At 41.7% G+C, this 19573-nt stretch overlaps 1 protein-coding gene across 1 annotated transcript in view; it reads right to left on the bottom strand.

Moving 5' to 3' along the window:
- The window catches only part of PLXNC1 (plexin C1), a 243579-nt gene that overhangs the window by 157571 nt on the left and 66435 nt on the right, over positions 1-19573 (bottom strand). Inside the window, exon 5 of the mRNA XM_001370068.4 lies at positions 3618-3732. Within this exon, the coding sequence (XP_001370105.2) occupies positions 3618-3732 (115 nt within the window). The remainder of the gene's footprint in view (positions 1-3617; positions 3733-19573) is intronic.

Raw genomic sequence — 19573 nt, 5'->3', positions numbered from 1 at the left:
TCCCATTCTCTTCAATTGCACTTAGCCTTATAGGATTTAGAGTCAGGGAAAGGGTTGGTTAAACTACAGATAACTGTAGATAAACAGATAGATAGACTTTGGTTCACATAGCTAATACAGGTCTGCTATCAGCCTCAACCAGGATTTGAACTCAGATCTTCCCAATTTCGAGACTGTCACTCTATCCACTACCACACTCAGTCAGGAAGCACTCATTAAGTTCCTCTTATAAACCGGGTGTGGTGTAAGGGTCCAGGGCTATGAAGATGAAAGTGAAGGGCTAGTATAAAACAAAAACATATGAAATGACAGAGGGGTGAAGGGGCAAAGGTAGAGCTAGCAGCTAGAATAATCGAGTTTACTAAGTAGAGAGAGAGTATCAGATGAAATTGAGTGGGTTGGGAAGGATAAGAGGCATGAAAAATAAGGAAGCAGACGTAAAATGAATGCCTTTTCATTACCCAAAGTGATGGGTCTATAGCAGATGGTGTGGTACTACGGGAAAAAGCAATGGAATCAGAGGACCAGAGTTTCCTACTAACAATATGACCTTAGGCAAGTCACATTTGGGGCTCAGTTTCCTCATGGTACATACAACAGCGGGATGGGAGCTGATGATCAACCTGTCTCATATTAGTTCCCCTCGCCTGTAAAATAAAGGGATTGGACTCAATGACTCCTAGGTTCCCTCCCAGACTCTGTGATTCTATAATACCATGATTTCACACAGACTTAGTCTCCTCATCTGTAAAATACGGGAAGGGGTGGCACTTGATGACCTCTCCAAGGTAACTTCTAGTTCTAAATCTATGATCCTACATCCAAAAATAAGAAAATACAAGCATATACAGGCACCTTGGAAAGAGCACTCATTGCCTTTGGAGTCCAGAGACCCCCATTCAAATCAGAGCTCTGCTATTCACTGTCTGTGTGACTTTGGGCAAGTCCTTTCCTGTCTAGGAGTCATGGATTCCTCACCCCTGAAATGAGCTATTCTACAAGCTCCCAATCTATACTCTCATGACTAAATACAAAGGGATGACCTTTGAAGTTCCTTTGAATTCAGAAATCCTGTGATTAGGTTCATTTCAGCAGGAAGGGGTGCAGGAGGGGCACTGACACCCCGAAAGAGCCACAAAAACCTCTTTGTGGAGGTTGTTTGGGCTTTTTTCAAGGAAGACCACAGAGAAGCAGAGTCTTAAGTGGCAAACTCTAGCTGACTCTAACTGGAAAAGCTTAAACTGTTTCATTATTTAGCACTTATTAAACTATATGGCTCCCCTTTATAAAATGTTAAAAATTATAAGTGATGTGGTTCTGGCTTCTGGAAATGGAAAAGCACAAGGGGAGAGAGAGGGGGTGAAAGATTTTCTTGTTTCTGTGTCACTCAGGGGAAGTGAACAGACAGGTCCAATGGGTTTCTTCTGTGGCCTCTGGCCAGTCCCTCATGATCTCAGTGCTACAATAAGCTAAAGAATCTGGATCACTCACTCTCTTCTAGCCTGGCAAAGAGCAGAGGAGATTCTGCCTTCCCACAGGGCCATGGCTTTTGTGTTTCAGTGGGGAGAGGTTCTGAGACTCCTTGCCAAGTGATTGTGTCAATACCATGCCAACAGTAAAGACAGTCTCAGAAAGTGACCGGGGTACAAGCAAACAAATTGGTTCTTTTTGACATTATGCATCAGGTCTCTGGATCTGATTCTCTTTCATGTACCTTGGATAATCAGTTGAGCTTCAGAAAATTTCCTTTTAAAAAAAAAGTAAACGAAGGGTTCCTCAATGTATATAGAGAACCAAGCCTGGAGAAAGGAAGGCCTAGATTCAAATCCAGCCTCAAAACAATTCCTAGGTGTGTGACCCTGGGCAAGTCACTTAACTCCAATTACCCAGCCCTTACCTCATGTCTGCCTTGTAACCAATACTTGGTATCAAGTAAAGGTTTTAAAAAAAACAAAACTAAAAAAAAGGCATTTTCTTCTTACACTATTATAATTGTTTAAATGAAAGATATTTTAGAAATGAATAATGATATTACATAGAACTTTAAAGTTTGCAAAAATTTTATAGGCATTAATATTTTATAGGCATTATCTCATTTGAGCCTCACAACAACCCTGTGCCAAACCTCTTTCACAGATAAGGAGACTGAGTTTGAGAGAGGGTAAATGATTTGCCCAACCAGGAAGTATCTGAGTTAGAATTAGGGCTCAGTGGCAAAGACTTGGAAATTGAGGGATGCCCTTTGATTGGGGAATGACTGAACAAATTGTGGTATCTGATGGTGATGGAATATTATTGTGCTATAAGAAATGATTAGCAGGATGATTTCAGAAACAGCTGGAAATACCTGCAGGAACTGATGCAGAGTGAAATATGCAGAACCAGGAGAGCATCGTACATAGTAACAGCAATGTTGGACAATGATTATCTGTGAAAACTTGGCTACTCTCAGCAATGTGATGTTCTGGGACAATTCAGAAAGGCTTGTGATGGGGACCTCTCTCTACCTCCAGAAAAAGAATTGTTGGAGCCGGATGGATGTGGATCAAAGCATACTATCTTTTACATTAGTGTATTTGCAGTTATATTTTGGGGTTCTGGTTTTGTATGAGTGAGCCCTTACCACAATGACCAATATGGAAGTGAGTTTTGAATGACAAAAAAAAAGAAAAATTTAAAAAGAAAAGTAAAAAAAAGAAAAGGATGAGAGCCCAGTTCTAGTATTCTAGCCACCTAGTTACCTCAAGTATATGCACTAAGCCTTCACCTCTGCAAAGGAAGGAGGGAGCTCCATTCTTCTCTCTTTTTCCTGGCCAAGATGGGTCAAGACAACTACATCAAGTTTTCAGAAGTTACAGGGCTTTGAAGCATGGTAGGAAAGCCAGACTTAGCCCCAAAGAAGAGATATGGGCAGTCCCTTCTACCACTTCTTTGGAGAGGTGGGGGAACCATAGGTTCTATATAATATATAGATTATTATATGTAATTATAATTATACATAATATATATATAGAATATATCATTAGATATTTCCATACTTTGATTTGTTTCGATGAACGCCCCTGTCCCCTTCAGCACCTTTTAAATTCTTTTAATATAAGGAATGATTCTTTAAGGGAGAGATATATTGGGAAATGAAGATGATTTGAACATAATGAAATTATTTTTCATATAAATAATTTTCATAAAAATTTTTAAATAAAAATATCAGTTGTTTTATTTTTAAAAGAAAACCCCAGATCATGCTCCCCTTTGCCACCCCCAATACTCAAAAGCACTAAGAAGAAGAATTTTGAATTTGTCCATAGATCAGCCCCATCCCTGGGACATTCCTTGCATACATGTCTGAATTAAGCATCTGTCTCTCACCTTTTACTAAAAGGGTAAAGAATAAAGGACTGGACTCAAGCATCCCTATGGTCTCTTCCATCTGTAAATCTATGACATAAAAACAAATGGCTCCCTCATCTCTTTCAATGCAGCTCACGTTCACGTTGGGCTCCCATAATGCTTGTTTGGGGGATAATGTATGTTTCCCACGTGCCAGGAGTGAAGTGACCAGAAGTCATGCAAAATTTCAAAGATGTAGACCAAGATGCATGAGGCTTCTCTCTTACCTGATAGTGACCGCTTCGCATGATCTGGATCTTAGGACACTTTCGGGCTCCCGATGAAACATCCAGCCAGGTCTGAGTGTTGCCTACTTGTTTACAATCATCTTGAAAAGTACACCTTAATGACAACAAAAAAAAGATACCCGCCCCCCAACATTAGTCAGGCTTTTTTTCTCCTTGTTTACGATCCCTGGCACATAGTAGGTGCATAATAAATGCTTGTTGATTGCTTGACCCAGTGCAGAATGCCAGGTTGGGATTTATTTAGGGGGTTATCGATTTTACACCAGAATAGGGATGTGATGCTAAGAACATTAAAAGCATCTATCAAGAAAGCTAGCAGGCAGGCAGGCAGGCAGGCTGGCTGGCTGGCTGGCTGGCTGGGTCCCCTTTCATTTCTGCCCATTGGCGGAGTAAACATGTACCTAGCAATTCAATAGCTCAGCTCCCAAACAGCCCTTCAATTTGAGCCACAACAAAACGGGGTCCAAGTCTATAGCTCAGTGCATTCTACAATAAATAAACAGGTCACTTTAAGAATCACGAAGAAGCAAACTCAAAAGAGCTTTAGTCTTTTGTGAAATGTCTAAGATTCCCAAACCTATTTCCAAGATCGTTTGACCTGTGCTTATGACTGATTTTTTGTGGAGAAAAAATAATAAAAGACAAGATAGTTTACAAGACACATCAAGAATTAAATGAAAATATTTCAAGGGCTCAGATTGGCCAGAGACTAGATAAGGCGCTCCTAACACGCGCTGTATCAAGTCTGCAGAGACAAAGTGTTCCAAGAAAAGTAAGTGGAATATGGGTCAGAGCCAGGCTCTGAACTCCTGGGACTCTCCCTCCCTGGTCCCTCCTGCCCCAGTAAGCCTTGAAGCTAGGGTCCATGCCAGAGCCTCGGACCAACAGATGATGCACAGTGGGGCAGAGATCACCAGCTTGCCTGGCTGATTGGGTCACTCTGGGGCATGCTAATTCAGGAGCCCTGGCTTCACCAGATGGACAGCCTAACCTGACAAGAAGGACAGCGCCTGAGGTCCACATGGCTTTCTAATGGCCCCCAACCTCCATGACATTCACGTGAACAAAAGCAGAGCAATGATCAAGAAAGAATGGAGCAGACTCTGATTACACTGAACTTGTTTTTCTTTCTTAAAAAACCTATTTTATCAACGTATTTCCTAAAGCATCTCCTCCCTTTACCCTGCCCCCGAGAGCCATTCCCTTTTGGGGAACAAAAAGCAGGGGAAAATGGAAAAATCAGCAAAACCCAGACATGAAAAGTCTTTCATTTATAAAGTGTTCCACACCATCATTTCGCGAAGACAGGAGGAGGGGAACCTTCTTCGTTCTCTTCTTACAGCCAAGTTTGGTGATTCATACATATATATGTATGTGTATATGGGGGCTCAAGCTCATAGCGCATATATAACATATATATGCGTGTGTGTGTATGCATGTGTGTGTGTGATGAGAACTCAAGTTCACAGCGGAGTGCATGTACAGCTAATTAGAAAAAGGTTCAATTTTATATACATGTATGTGTGTATGTATTTGTACATGTGTCTGTATTATATATATATATATATATACACACATATATGTGCACTCAGCTGTGTTCTTATATATATGTGTTCATATATATAGGGGCTCAAGCCCATAGCATATGCATGTGTGTATGTATGGGGGCTCAAGAACACAGCTGAGTACATATATATGTGTGTGTGTGTATGTATGTATGTATAAAAATACAGACACACACATACAAATACATGCATACACATATACACGCATATAAAATTGAACCTTTTTCTAATTAGCTTTATAACCAATAGTTCTCCTCTAACATTTAAAAAAGGAAGCTTTTGGGACTGCTGAGGGTGTTTGGGTTTTTCTCCCTGGGGTGTGTGTGTGTGTGTGTGTGTGTGTGTGTGTGTGTGTGTGTGTGTGTGTGTGTTTATTATCAATGTCTCTTCTGCACACAGTATTTCCTGCTGCTTCCCTTCCTCCTCCCCCTCACAAAAACTTCCTTATCACAAAAAAATGTGAATTTGGGTTCCTTGAGGGAATAGACTCTTGGTATTTGTGTCTGTGTTTCCAGAATCTAGCGCAGGAGCTTGGCACACAGGAGGGACTAAATAAATGCATGTGGACATACAGCTAGTGCACTTTAAGTCGATGTCGATGTCTTCTCATTTGAGTCTTACAACTCGGAGCTAAAACTCTTTTACAGATGAGTAAACCGAGGCTCGCTCAGCTAGAGAAGGGTCTGAGGCAAGACTAGAACTCTGGTCTTCCTGACTCCCAGGCTAGCATTTTAGCTGCCTCAAGTGTGTGCGTCTGCAGAGGAAGGGGGAGCTCCATTCTTCCTCTCTCCTTTTCCTGGCCAAGATGCTGAGTTTTCAGAGGGTACAGGGCTTTGAAGCATGGTAGAAAAGCCCTGCTTGGCCCCAAAGAAGAGATAGGAGCAGGCATCTCTCGCACTATTCTGGAGAAGTGGGGGACTATGAGTGTGATATATGAATATGACATGAAACATCTGACATTGGAGCTGGGTTTGAGTGCAGATCCTGCTTCATAGCCTCATCAGATATGTACATTTAGTGCTCCTGATAACTGGTTTCCCCATTTGCAAAATAACGCCCCTTTTTTATCACACAGGTTAATTGGTAGATAAAGCAGAAGTGGTCTGGAAAGCCCCTGATTTTCTGTGCTGGGCTGACATGATTTCTGAGCCCATTCTGAGGAACAAGCTGGGTGGCATGGGAAACTCCTGGCTACTACCTCTGGGACATGGGTTAAGGCACTTTGCACACCTTAAAGAGACACATGAATGTGTAGTTGTTCAGTCATTTCAGTTGTGTCTGACTCTCTCCATGACCCCATTTCAGGTTGTCTTGGCAAAGATATGGACTGGTTTGCCATTTCCTCCTCTGGCTCATTTACAGATGAGGAAACTGAGGCAAATAGGGCAAAGTAACTTGCCCAGGGTCACCCAGCTAGGAAGTGTCTGAGGCCAGATTTGACATCAATTCTTCCTGCCTCCAGGTATAGTTCTCTATCTACTGAGTCATCCAGCTGCCCCAGAGGAATGTGACCTCTTTTTATATCTGACTGAGTATCTCTGCACCCCCCCCTCCAAGACGGTAGGTTTTTTCCTTCCTTTTTTTAACCTTTATCTTCTGTCTTAAATATACTAAATATTGATTCTAAGTGAGGAGAGTGGTATGGGCTAAGCAATCAGGGTTAAGTGACTTGCCCAGGGTCACACAGCTAGGAAGTGTTTTGAGTCTGATTTGAACCCAAGTCCTTGCAACTCCAAGTCTGCCTCTATAACTGGCCTGAGGGAGATTTTTTTTTCCAACAACAGTCCTCTGGAGTGGAGATTTGTTATTGTGCTGACTTTAGGAGTGTGACTTCTTCTATCTGACTGTGTATCCCTTACCTCACACCACAAATTGTGGTGAATTCTCTATGGAGAAGATGGAGGATTGTTTTTATCCCAGCAACACTCCTCTGGAATTGCGGATGGTCACTGCACTAACCACCCTCTGAATTGTGATGTCTTCTGGTGCTGGGCTTTGTTTTTGTCTTTAAACCTTTGCCTTCCATCTTAGAATCAATTCTAAGTATTGGTTCCAAGGCAGAAGAGCAGTAAAAGGGCTAGGCAATGGGGGTGAAATGACTTACCCAGGGTCACACAGGAAGGAAGTGTCTGAGGTCAGATATGAACCCAGAAAACTCCAGTCTCTTAGCCTAGCTCTCTATCCACTAAGCCATCTAGCTGCACCTGGTATTGTGTTTAAGCTATGCTTAAAATGAAGAGGGAGAATTATTAGGGGCCAGCAATGGCTAAACAGAAAAGATTCAAGCCTTTGAGAAGCAGTTGGGGATTACCTGAAAACCCTGAGGTTTCAAAATGGCATCCATTCCATTCCTTGACAGCCATGTATTCATCTGCAAGATTTTTTTAAGCATTTTGAACTGTTTGTTACAGTTTGGGGGTGCGGGGGGGGGGGGGGCGGAGAGGTGCTTTGAACATGGCAAAAGAACAGGAAGTAAGCAAGTTTCATGAACCTCTCTGAGTTACCTAAGGATCTCCTAGCTCTCTGGCAGACTTGGCACATCCGTGTCAGGCCCCTCCTGGGCTGGGGCTGGTCCCATCTCCAACATGGCAGCTCAGAGCTGTTCATCAGCAGTTCTCCGGGGCTATAAATCTACCTGACCCCTGATGGCTCACTAGTCCGTCACGGATGTTAAGTTCAAATTAAAGCCCCTGCTCAATGTCAGGGAGTCCCTGCAGTGGAGGAGCAAGGACTTCAGGATGCTTCAAAGAGGGGATGGGAGAGATGCTGCTTCCTTTTCCTGTGTCTAAACAATATTACGTTGTGTCCTGTAAACCGCTATTTGAGCCTGTCACTAGAGACAACTCTGTGGTTTTTTTATGAGGCACCTCCTTTCCCCTTAAATGAAAACTTTTACCCTAGAAAGGATAATTTTAAAAAATGTTCTCTTATTTTCAGGGACGCTCTTCTCCCATATCTAGAGAGCCAGCCCTTGGAACAAGAAAGAGGTTCAGCAAAGCTAACACCCAGATTGTCCCTGACCATATATGCAAGATTCTACAAACCTAGGCTCCCACTTCTATAAGGAAAAGAGAGATGTGCATTTTCTCAACTAGAGGACTAAATTTGAGGCACAGTGAAAAATGGAAGATTGCTATAATAAGCACCAAGTATTTCACAGAAACCATCCTATGCATAGCAAAACCTAGTGGTTAGAAGGGCAGCTAGGTGACTCCGAGGATAGAGTGCCAGGCCTGGAGTTGGGAGGTCCTGGTTTCAAATCTTACCTCAGATTCTTACTAACTATATGACCTTAGGAAAGTCACTTAAGCCTAATTATCTAACCCTTTCCTCTCCTCTTCCCTGGAACCCATACTTAGTATAAATTCTTTTCTTAAAATTTTATTCAATTTTAAGTATTTTTCCATGGTTACATGATTCATGTTGCCTCTCTCCTCTTTTCACTCCCCCCCTCCCAGAGCTGACAATCAATTACACTGGGTTATACATGTGTTATCACTCAATACTTGTTTCTATACTATTCATTTCTAGAATAGAATAGTCTTTTAAAACTTAGCAGCAATTCTAAGATAGAGGGTAAAAGTTTGAAAATAAAAACAAAAACAAAAATGAGTAGGTAGAGCACTGAACTGGGAATCACTGTGTTGGGTGTCCCAACAGGGTCCTAGGAATCCAAAACCCAACATTACAAAATAAGAAATGGAAACTCTTCCATGCAAATAAGATGATCTATTGTGATATAATGGACAGAGAAATGAATTTGGAATCAGGACCTCCTGGGTTCAAATCTCACCCCAAGTACTTCTTAGTGGTGTGACCTTAGACAAATCATGGCCCTTCTCTCAGTCTCAGTTTCCTCATGTGTAAAATGAGGATACATGGTGCCCAGAATTGCTTTGAGGATCAATTGAGCTAATTTCTCCAAAGCACTTATTATAAAACCTTAATATATAGATGTGCTCCTTCCAATATTATAATTTGTTAATTATGGAGATAAAAGGAGCCCCCCCCCCCCAACTTATTTCAGTTTACTGAGCTATTGAAGCTTGGCTTATTCTGGGCTTTTGTGAGATCTCAGAGTTGAAGAGTCTGCCTGATCCTGGAACTTGACTTTATTTCTTCTGTCTGTGTTTCCTGTGTTTTACTCCTCAGTGAGTTTGTAAGCTGCTGGAGGGTCAGGAATAAGTCTTCTGTAGAATAATAATAGCAGATGACAATTAAGTAGCATTCCAAGGTTTAAAAGGGGATTTACAAGAACTGAAGGTGGCATTTCCCAGGGATCTGGACGTATGATCTGGCCCCTTCCTAAAGGACCGGCAACTTGTGAGGATGCTACAGGGAACAGCAAAATACGTTTACACGTAAAAAGGTGCTACATGTGAAGCATTTGGGAAAAAACCTTGAGGCATCGAGAAATGTGACCTATTGTGTTCCTATGTCAAACAACACAGTCTTCCCTGAATACCTGGAATCCTACTGAGAGGGAAGCACATGTCCAATTTCTTATCTTTGTACCCCCAGGGACTAGTACATTACAGCACTAGTACATATTGCACAATTAATAAATGATTGTTGAAATCAGGCTATAAGAAATAGTGAAGCCCAATGGATAAAGAGTCAGGCTTGGAGTTGGGAAGACCTGGATTCCTAGAGGGTACAACGCTGGGCAAATCACTTAGCTCGATTTGCCTTGCCCTTCTATTTTAGAGTTGTTGCTAGGAGAGAAACTAAGGGCTTTCATAAATAAATAAATAAACGATTGTTGAGATTGTGCTGTAAGAAATGGTGGAGATGGTTTCAGAGAGACCTGGGAAGATTTGTGTGATCTGATGCAAAAGTGAAGTGAGCAGAATCAGAATACTTTAGACAAACAACTTAGAAAGACTGAGGAGTTCTGACCAGTTCAACCATCAACATGTTTCCAGAGGAATCATGATGAAAATGATCCCCATCTCCAGACAGGGAAGTGATGGACTTGGGGCATATTGAGTATATGGAGTGGGAGGCTGGGGAATATGGCTAAAGCAGTCGTTTGTTTTGCTTTATTATATCTATTGGTAACAGATTTTATTTTTCTTCCATTCTCAGTGGGGGACAGGAGATATGGGAGGGAAAGAATTTGGGAAGAAATTGAAGAGAAAATAAAATTGAATTTTGAAAAAAACACTTGCTTATTAGCAGTTGATTAGATCATTTCATGCTGTAATGGGAAAAGTATCTGGTGGCTAGGTTGCCCAATGGGTAGAACATCAGACCTGGAGATAGGGGATTTGGGGTTCAAATCTGTCCTCAGCTACTTCCTGGACAAGTTGCTTAACCCCCAATGCCTAGCCCTTACCACTTTTCTGTTCTTAGAATTAAAACAGAGGAGAGGAGAGGAGAGGAGAGGAGAGGAGAGGAGAGGAGAGGAGAGGAGAGGAGAAGGGAGGGAATGGAAGGTGAGGGCAGGGCAGGAGAGCACTGTATTTGGAGTTGTTAGATCTAGGTTTGAATTTTGGCTTTGCTGTGTACTACTTGTAACTTGTTACTTTTATAACCTTGAGCAAATCACGTAACCCCTCTGGACTTCAGTTCATTCATCTGTAAAATGAAAGTCATAGATCTACAGCTAGAAGAGACCTTTGAGGTCGTCTAGTCCAACCCTGTTGTTGGGAATTAATCCTAGAGCACCCTGAGGTAGAACAAGATAGATGAAGCATTTCTTGAGCTTTTCTTATGTGCCAGGCCCTATGTCAAGAGCTGGGAATAAAAACAAAATAGAAAACTATGTATACAAATACAAGGAAATAGAGGGGCAGTCCTTGCCCTCAAGGAGTTTACATTCTAATGGGGGAAGTCAGTTCGTGCTCTAAATCTTATGCTCAAATCCCAGCAGGTGAGTAAAAGTATGAACATCTTCATTATTCAGAGGAGAAAACTGATGCTCTGGGGATGTTTTTTTTTTCCTGCATCAAAAACTTTTATTGACAATTTAACATCACCAGCTACACTGAGCACCCAGTGCCATTCCCAGAGGAAGAGCTACAGCTTCGGGGACATGATGGGAGTTTAGTTATGTTCCATCATGGAAGCTCCAAACCCTCTGGGGGCAGACAGCTCATCATGGAAGTCTTGATTGGGTCTCACTTTAGCCAACTGGTCCTTCGGTTCCTCTACCACCTGCCCTGGCTCAGGAAACTTCAGCTTTCTTGAGGGATTCTTTTTAATCCCAATCCAGAGTCCTACTCAGCTGCCACTGGGGCACAGCTGTATCACCTTGTAGCTGTTCTTTTGGGGCTTGGCAGGTGTCAGCAGTATGAGCATCCCTGGGTCACAAACACATTTAAGTGGCTATCACGGATCTACCCTCTCTCTACTTGGCATGTACCTAGAAATTTAGATGTTACTCTCCTCTCCCATTAGAACAGAAGCTTCTTGAGGGCAGGGGCTCTTTTGGCCTTCCTTTTCATCCTCAATGATGAATTCAGTGTCTGACACATGGTAAATGCTTAAAAAATGCTTGTTAATTAATTGACTGATGGGTCATTCAATCGAAGTTTTCTGATTAGATGGAACGTGTTCTTTCAGCTTTAGACTTGTTTTGCTAGAAGCATTCCCTCCTGATTTCTGCCTGACTCTCTGCAAAGGGATTGAAGAAGGCCAGAACAATAGACTGGCTCAGAACATTTGAGTTAAAAGTTGACTTCTCAGAACGTAGTCAACTGTAAGAGGAACTGATGGCTCAGTGGATCAAGTGCTGAGCCCGGAGTCAGGACGATTTGTCTCCCCAAGATAAAATCTGGCTTCAGACACTTACTTGTGGGACCCTGTTGGTCTCAGTTTCCTCAACTGTAAAATGAGCTGGAGGAGGAAATGGCCAACCACTCCAGCGTCTTTGCTGAGAAAAGCCCAAAGAGTCTGACACAACTCAACAACAACTCAAAGAGTTTCTGCTTTTGTGCTGGGAGTTAAGGTTTTTAGGTCCTCTGAAAAACCAAATGAGCTCTTCACTCCCACCTTGCAAAAAGAGGGAACTGTAACAGGAGGCCCCCTGACAGAAGTGATAGGCTCCAAAATTATTCTCTCCAGTTCTGCAATCTCCAACCTAGAGGGTCACTTGAAGTCTAAGTGCCCCCAGGCAGGCTTTTTTAAAACCCATCCTAAATATTTTGTTAGTATAAATGCTGGAGAAAAAAATTCTATTCCAATTCACTGTGACACCAAGACTGTCTAAGCAGATGGTCCACCACTAACAGTATCTTATTACTTCTCAAATACTGCAGATGAGAAACTCATCATGACAGTGTGCTACCCACACTTATTCAAATTTCTTGAGTATTTTATTGCACCCACATTTTAGCAAGTAAAATTAGCTATTAATAGCTTAATACTTTGCCGCGCCCTTCTCAAATTTTCCTAGAGCTCTTCATCTTGAGCTCTTTTTGGCCTGATAATAAATTGTTTTTCTGGTCCCAACCTTCAATTTTCATTGCTATGGGGAACATTGTTATGGGTCATCAACTGCTACTTGAAGAGGGAAAGGACTGAGTATTTATTAATCACTTACTACATGTTAGAGTTTATTTATTTAATTAATTAATTAATTTGGAGTATTTTTCCATGGCTACATGAATCATGTTCTTTCCCTCCCCTCCTCCCAACTCCCTCCCATAGCCAATGAGCAATTTCACTGGCCAGTGGTGATCTTAAATGATGGGTCCACTCCCTTCACTGTAGAGATGAAGAAACTGAGTCTAGACTGGGTCATGGGGGTCACAGGATTAAAGTTAAAAGAGACCGTAGAAGCCTCTAATCCAAATATTTCATTTTACAGATGAGGAAACTAGAGATCTGAGAGCCACTCAGGGTCAAATAATAATAGTATTAATGATGGTGATGGTGGTGGTGATATTGATGATGATGATGGTGGTGGTGGTGATTATATGATGATAATCATCACCACCACCACCATCATTGCCAAGCTCTTACCACTTTTCTGCTTTGGAAGCAATACACAGTATTCTAAGAGAGAAGGTAACAGTGAGGGTAAACTTGAATTCGGGTCTTCCTAACTCCACAGGGAATTCTCTTCCCATCACGCCATGTTGCCTTTCAAATATAAGCATCATTATCCCTGTTTGCCAAAGAGAAAAGTGAATTCCCAAGGGGTCACTGGACTTGCCCAAAGTCCTCTAGTAAATAGTAGTGCCAGCACTAGAACTGAGACCATCTGCCTAAGAACTAGATAAACACTCTCTCCATCAGCTTGTAACTGCCCCTCATCACGCTCATGCTACACAGGTTGGCACAGAGCAAACTGAATGTGATCTTCCGATGTGCGTAGGAGGAGAAGCAAGAGAGACTGGTGTCATGAAAACCTTGAGGGAAGAGCTTATCAAAGAAAAGAGGGGGATTGACAGTGGGAAAGGCTGCAGAGAGGTCAAGACAGAAGAGGATTGAGAAAAGGTCACTGGATTTCGCAGATGGGTCTGATCCCAAATGAATTCAAAGAGCCTAGCCTGCCCCCAAAGTAGGCAAGTTTGAACGGAGATTTAAGAAACAGGAAGTTAATTACATTGCTTCAATATTTTACAGAGCTGTAATTATATACGTGAGGAAGCCCTCCGTCAATGCAGATGGTGACCTCTATTACTCAAAAGGCAGTTTTGTTTTGTTTTTTAACCCTTATACCTTCTGTCTTAGAGTGGATATCCATTCTAAGGCAGAAGGGTAAAGGCTGGACAATTGGGGTTAGGTGACTTGCCCAAGGTCACACAGCTAGGAAATATATGTCAAATTTGAACCCAGGACCTCCTGCTTCCAAGTCTGGCATTCTGTCCAGTGAGCCACCTAGTTCCCCCTCATAGTTTTCAAAAGTCCCCATAGTCAACCTAGTGGTGGCCTCTGAATTTGGCTCTCCTGGTCCTCAGACAACAGACATAAAATTCACTGGGAGCTCCCTGCCCTGAAAATTTTTCAGTTCCACAGAGGTGATGACCTGAGGGTACAGAATAAAATAAATCTTCGGCACATGGCCAATGTAGAAATTGTTGTGCTTGCCATGCATATTGGTTCCAAGCCATTTGTTTTGCTCTCCCCCCCCCCAAAAAAAAATCAGGATGGTAGGAAGACTAGAAAATAGATTTTTGCTTACTGAAAAAAAAAAAATTATCTTTTAATATAAAAAGCCAGGATCACTTCCACAGTATGTCACAAGGTGACATCAGAGCAGGACTTCAGTGGTGTTTATAATTACTGCTAATATCAACCAGCACTGATGAGTGTGCCTTAGTGTGCAAAGATCTCTCGATACCATGATCAAGCATGGCAGAAAGCATAAAAAAGCATTCCTTTTTTATTAAAAGGATATTAGAGGGGCAGCTGGATGGCTCAGTGCATTGAGAGCCAGGTCTAGAGTCAGAAGGACCTGGGTTCAAATTTGGCCTCAGACGCTTCCTTAACCCAGTTTGCCTAGCCCTTGCCCTTCTGTCGTAGGATTGTTACTAAAAGAAAAAGTAAGGGTTTAAAGAAGAAGGATATTATAGCTCAGAGAGACCAAGCGATATGCCCGGGGTGACGCAGCCAGTGACAAATTGATTCTGAGTTTGATAGTCTTTCTTTGTTGCATTGCCTCAAAAAGTACTTAGCTCAGAAATGAGTGGCATCATTGTTTTTTAAACCCAAATCAGAGGATACTTTTCTTTATTGGTTAAAAGCTCACTGGGCAATCGATAAGGATATTAAAGTAGTTAATTTGTTTTAGAACTCATTATTTAACTCAGAGGTGACCTTTAATGAAAATTTATTGTTTTTGTTAAGTGCTGAAACAGGTCCATTTGGCCAATTACAAACAGACTAGTTCGGCAGATATAATGGAAAGAATGCTGGCTTTGGAGTCAAAGGTTTGGAGTTTGAATCCTCCGCCTCGTATTTATTCTCTAAATGGAGGCTCACCCAAGAAAATATACATGCACCCACCCTTCTTCCACATACATACATTGACATATACATTTATAGTCCATAGATTTAGACCTGTGCATAAAAACTGATATCAGCTTTTGGTATTGCAGATTTAGCAATAAACAAATTAAATCACATGCTTCCCTAAGGTCTCTGGTGCAAAAGAAATTCTACTATTCAATGTTTTCTCTTCAGCAAGTCACTTAATCTCTTACAGGCTCAGCTTCCTCTAATGCAATATGGACATAATAGCTTTCCACCTCCTTAGAGAAAGCATGGCACAGAATAAGGAGAGTTGGCTTTGGAGCCAAAGAACTTGGGTTTAAATCCCAGGTCTTTTCACTTGTGCATCTGGGACCTTGGCAAAGCCCATTCCTTGGGTCTCAGTCTACTGATCTCTCAAATGAGAGAATGGACCAAGTTGTTTCTTAAGGTCCTTCAGTGCTCCAAATAAATGATTCTATCTATAACCCTTCAGGAGCGCCATATATTCAAGCTAGGTGTACATTAAGTTGTAAGGTGACTGTAACATACAAATGTGTTCAGTTGCAAAGAGTGCTGGACCTGATCAAGAAGATCTGAATTCAAATCTGGCCTCAGAATTTTAGTAGCTGTGTGAGCCTGGGCAAATCACTTAACTGGGATTGCCTCGATTTCCTCATCTGAAAAATGGGAATAGTAACAGCACAATCTCTCAGAGTCATCGTCAGGATCAAATGAGATAACATTTGTAAAGCATTTGGTATAGTGCCTGACACATAGTAGGTGCTATATAAATGCTATAAATTATAATACTAATTTTAAATTCACTTATATAATTTAATATGTTAAATTATTCCCTTCCCTTTGCAGTATGTATGCATATGCATATAGATATACATACATCTATACACATATATAAATATTCACTCTTAGATATGGTTATCCATTCCATATCCCTGTCCCTATAATCAATGAAACCACAGATCCAGTCCAGTAACTATATAGACAAATATACACATGTACACATGCCTGAAAATATCCGGACAAATTCAGGAGAATAATCTAAGAGGGGGAGGTGTGTAATTAGAATCTGTTACCCTAAAAACTACAATTCCCAGCACCCCGCTCTCCTAACCTTACATGCTGATGTAGGGAGGACATAAATTTGGTGTAGCCCCGCCTCTCACTCTCTTGTCTTCCTGTCGGGGCTTTGGTGTGGCATAGGCTTTTTAAACAGGCAAGGAGAACTTCGTCACATGGTCTCCATTTTGTTAAATAATTGGGTTGTTGTTTTTTTATTTCTATTTCCATTTTATTCCTTCTCCTTCAAGTGATTATTAATAAACTTTGTAAAATTAATACTTGGAGTTGCTGGATATTAATTGAAATCCTACAAGGGCAGGAAGGCACAATAAAAAGGGGATTCAACCAGGAACCAGACACCTGGGTTCTCATCTCAGCTCTTCACTTAATTCCTCTTTCTGCCCTTCAAGTACCTCATCCATAAAGTGAAAAGATTGGATTAGAACATATCAGGGGGCAGCTGGGTAGCTCAGTGGATTGAGAGCCAGGCTTAGAGATGGGAGATCCTAGGTTCAAATCTGGCCTCAAACACTTCCCAGCTGTGTGACCCTGGGCAAGTCACTTGACCCCCATTGCCTAGCCCTTACCACTCTTCTGCCTTGGAGCCAATACACAGTATGGACTCCAAGACAGAAGGTAAGGGTTTAAAAAAAAAAAAAGAACATATCTAAGTCCACCCACCCCACCCCAGCTCTAAAATGATATGATTCTAAGGAAATGTATATATTAGAAAAATGGAATATTGCACTGGGTCACACGGGTCCCTGCCAGACCCTTATTAAAGGCTTGTTTTCAGTTTCAAGCATAGCACAGGTCCAATTGTGTCCCCTGAAAGATAACAACATAAATGCCATAATAAATAAAGATGGCTGTTTCCAGAAGGGCCAGTCCTAACCTCCAATATCAGGGTGAGAAAGTACGCCACAGTGTGCACCCAAATACAAGCAGATGCACACTCAGATGGGCAGATTATGGCTAAAAGCAGGAGGCAGTAAACGCCTCCTGGAGAATCATGAGGAAATGCATGAACCAGAACTTTTTGTTTATACTTGAGTTATAGAGGATAATTACTTTGGAGCTCAAGAAAGACTGTTCCTTCATTATGAGTACCAACACGTCCATGGTTCAGGGACCCACGATTATGTTGGTCTGAGTGTTTCCTCCAGGAGAACAGACTACAATCCCATACAGATTCAAGGATGGTCCAAGAAAGCTGCTGTGGCCATAAAATTCATTATCCTGTTGTCAATCTGGTAATGAGTATTTCTGAATTTAGCTAGGACTGGGAACCAGGAGATCGAGGTTCTTGTCTTAACTCTTGGTTCATTGGCTGTTGTCCTTCGTACTGAAAGAGAATCAAAATGACATCCCTGTTGATATCTTTTGACTGGCACATAAATTGGATTTAAATGAGGCAGATGCACAAAGTCATCAGTCTCCTCTCTTCCTCAGTCACTCAAGTCCAGTGACAAGACAAAAGTCAACATGACTAGTGATCGCCTGAGATGCAATGCATGATCTTGGCTTCTTTTGACATCTAACCAAGCTCCAAGTGCTCCCCAGCATCGATATCCACCACCTTCGTGATCATTGGGTCAAACTGTATTCATCTACCCATTTTGCCAGTGGAAGTCTTCATCTGTCTGTGGCAAGACACCTCTCTAACTCACTGACAAGTTTGGGTACCTCTTTAGCATAGACTCTGCACATGTTACAGCTTTTTGGAGTTACAGGTGAGAGCTGGGTGGCTGGTGAACACTAAAGGAAGAAAGTAGCCCAGAAATGGGGTCAGCAAGTCCTCACAGCAGTGGTGCCAGTCTTCTCTGAACACCCCAATCACCTCTCTTAACTCTAACTGTAGGATCTTGGATAAGTAAGTTCAATTCTGTCCTTTCATTTCCTTCTTGTAAAATAAAGGAATTAGATTAGAACGTATTTAGGTCCCCTCTATCTCAGAAAGTCAAGAAGAACTGTATTTCAGTTCTACCTGACATGTACTGGTTATGTGACATTGGATTAATCACTTAACCTGTCAATGTTTTCAGTAACTCTATATTTCTACATTTCAGAGAAAATGTCAACCTACAATAGTAGAGTGATTCATTTCTCAAGAATTTCCTATAGCAATAAACTTACAGGTTCAGTCCCTACATCAGCATCCTGGTTCTCACCTTTCATTTTACTAATCTTTTTTCTCCATATAGGAGAGTATTATTTATTTTCTTCAAGAGGTTATTAAATGATGATTGGCATCCTCCAGTAAGATCTTCTTCTGATGTCTCATTTTGGCATTTTATCCCACATTATCCTCTATCACTTGGACTCTATCCATTCCCTGTACTGATGAAATACAGGTGCCATTCATACTCCTGTCTCTAATAATGAAACCACAAATCCTACTTGATAGCAATGAAATCCCAGGTCCAGTCCATATTCCTGTTCCAAGACCACTGAAATTCTAGTTTCAGTCCCTACCTCTGTCTCTACCCTACCCCAGAAATTATGTGATTCTATGAAAATAGACTCCTCCCACTACAGATATCCAGTCAAATCCTGTGCCCATACACAAAGCCTTTTCAGTGTGGTAGGACCTCTGATCAGCACTTTTCAGAGTCCCTGGCCCTGAGCAGACACCTAATAAATGCTTGCTGATTGATTGACCTGCTAGAATTTTCAATCTATTGGCAAAGCCTTCAAAAACCCAGGGTCACCTGTGCATCCAAGAGGATCAGAGGATAGAGACCATAAAATCTTAGCCCCAGAGGTGGAAGGGAGTAAGCTTAGGGGCCGCCTGGAAGAACCTGCAGCCCAGTGGTGGGATGTGCCTGGCCCATGGCCACATAGGGATGGAACAACAGAGCTGCATTTCCAGCCCTCGACTGGGTCTCCTAGTTGGGCTTCTGCAGCACTATGAACTTGGGTGTGATACTGAAATCCAGCTGTCACTTACTAATGAGCAATAATGCATTTGTAGGAAGTTCAATTCAATCCAACTGGGTTCCATAAGCACTTATTGAGCACCTACCATATATCCCATATGGTACAAAGTGGAAAACAATTAGCTCTGACAAAATATAAATGAATCTCTAATTAATGAATTTCCTAGTTCTTTCTAGCATTCAGATCCCCATCTTTTAACTGGGCTTTAATATCATGGCTCCATTGTCAGGATTGTTGAGAGAAAAGTACTTTGAATATCTGAAGTGTTCTATAGACAGGTGTCACTGCTGTTATTGTTAATTATAGACTCAGGACCCACAGTTTCACATCAGCTGCATACCAGAAATATACAGGGGAGAGGACAGGTAGGTGGATTCAGTGAATTGAGAGCCAGGCTTTGAGATGAAAGTCCTGGATTCAAATCTG

This window comes from Monodelphis domestica, chromosome 5 (genome assembly GCF_027887165.1).
Source record: "Monodelphis domestica isolate mMonDom1 chromosome 5, mMonDom1.pri, whole genome shotgun sequence".
NCBI classification, from domain to species: Eukaryota; Metazoa; Chordata; class Mammalia; order Didelphimorphia; family Didelphidae; genus Monodelphis; species Monodelphis domestica.
Note: the sequence above shows the minus strand (reverse complement) of the source record. Positions and strands in the feature narration are given on the sequence as shown.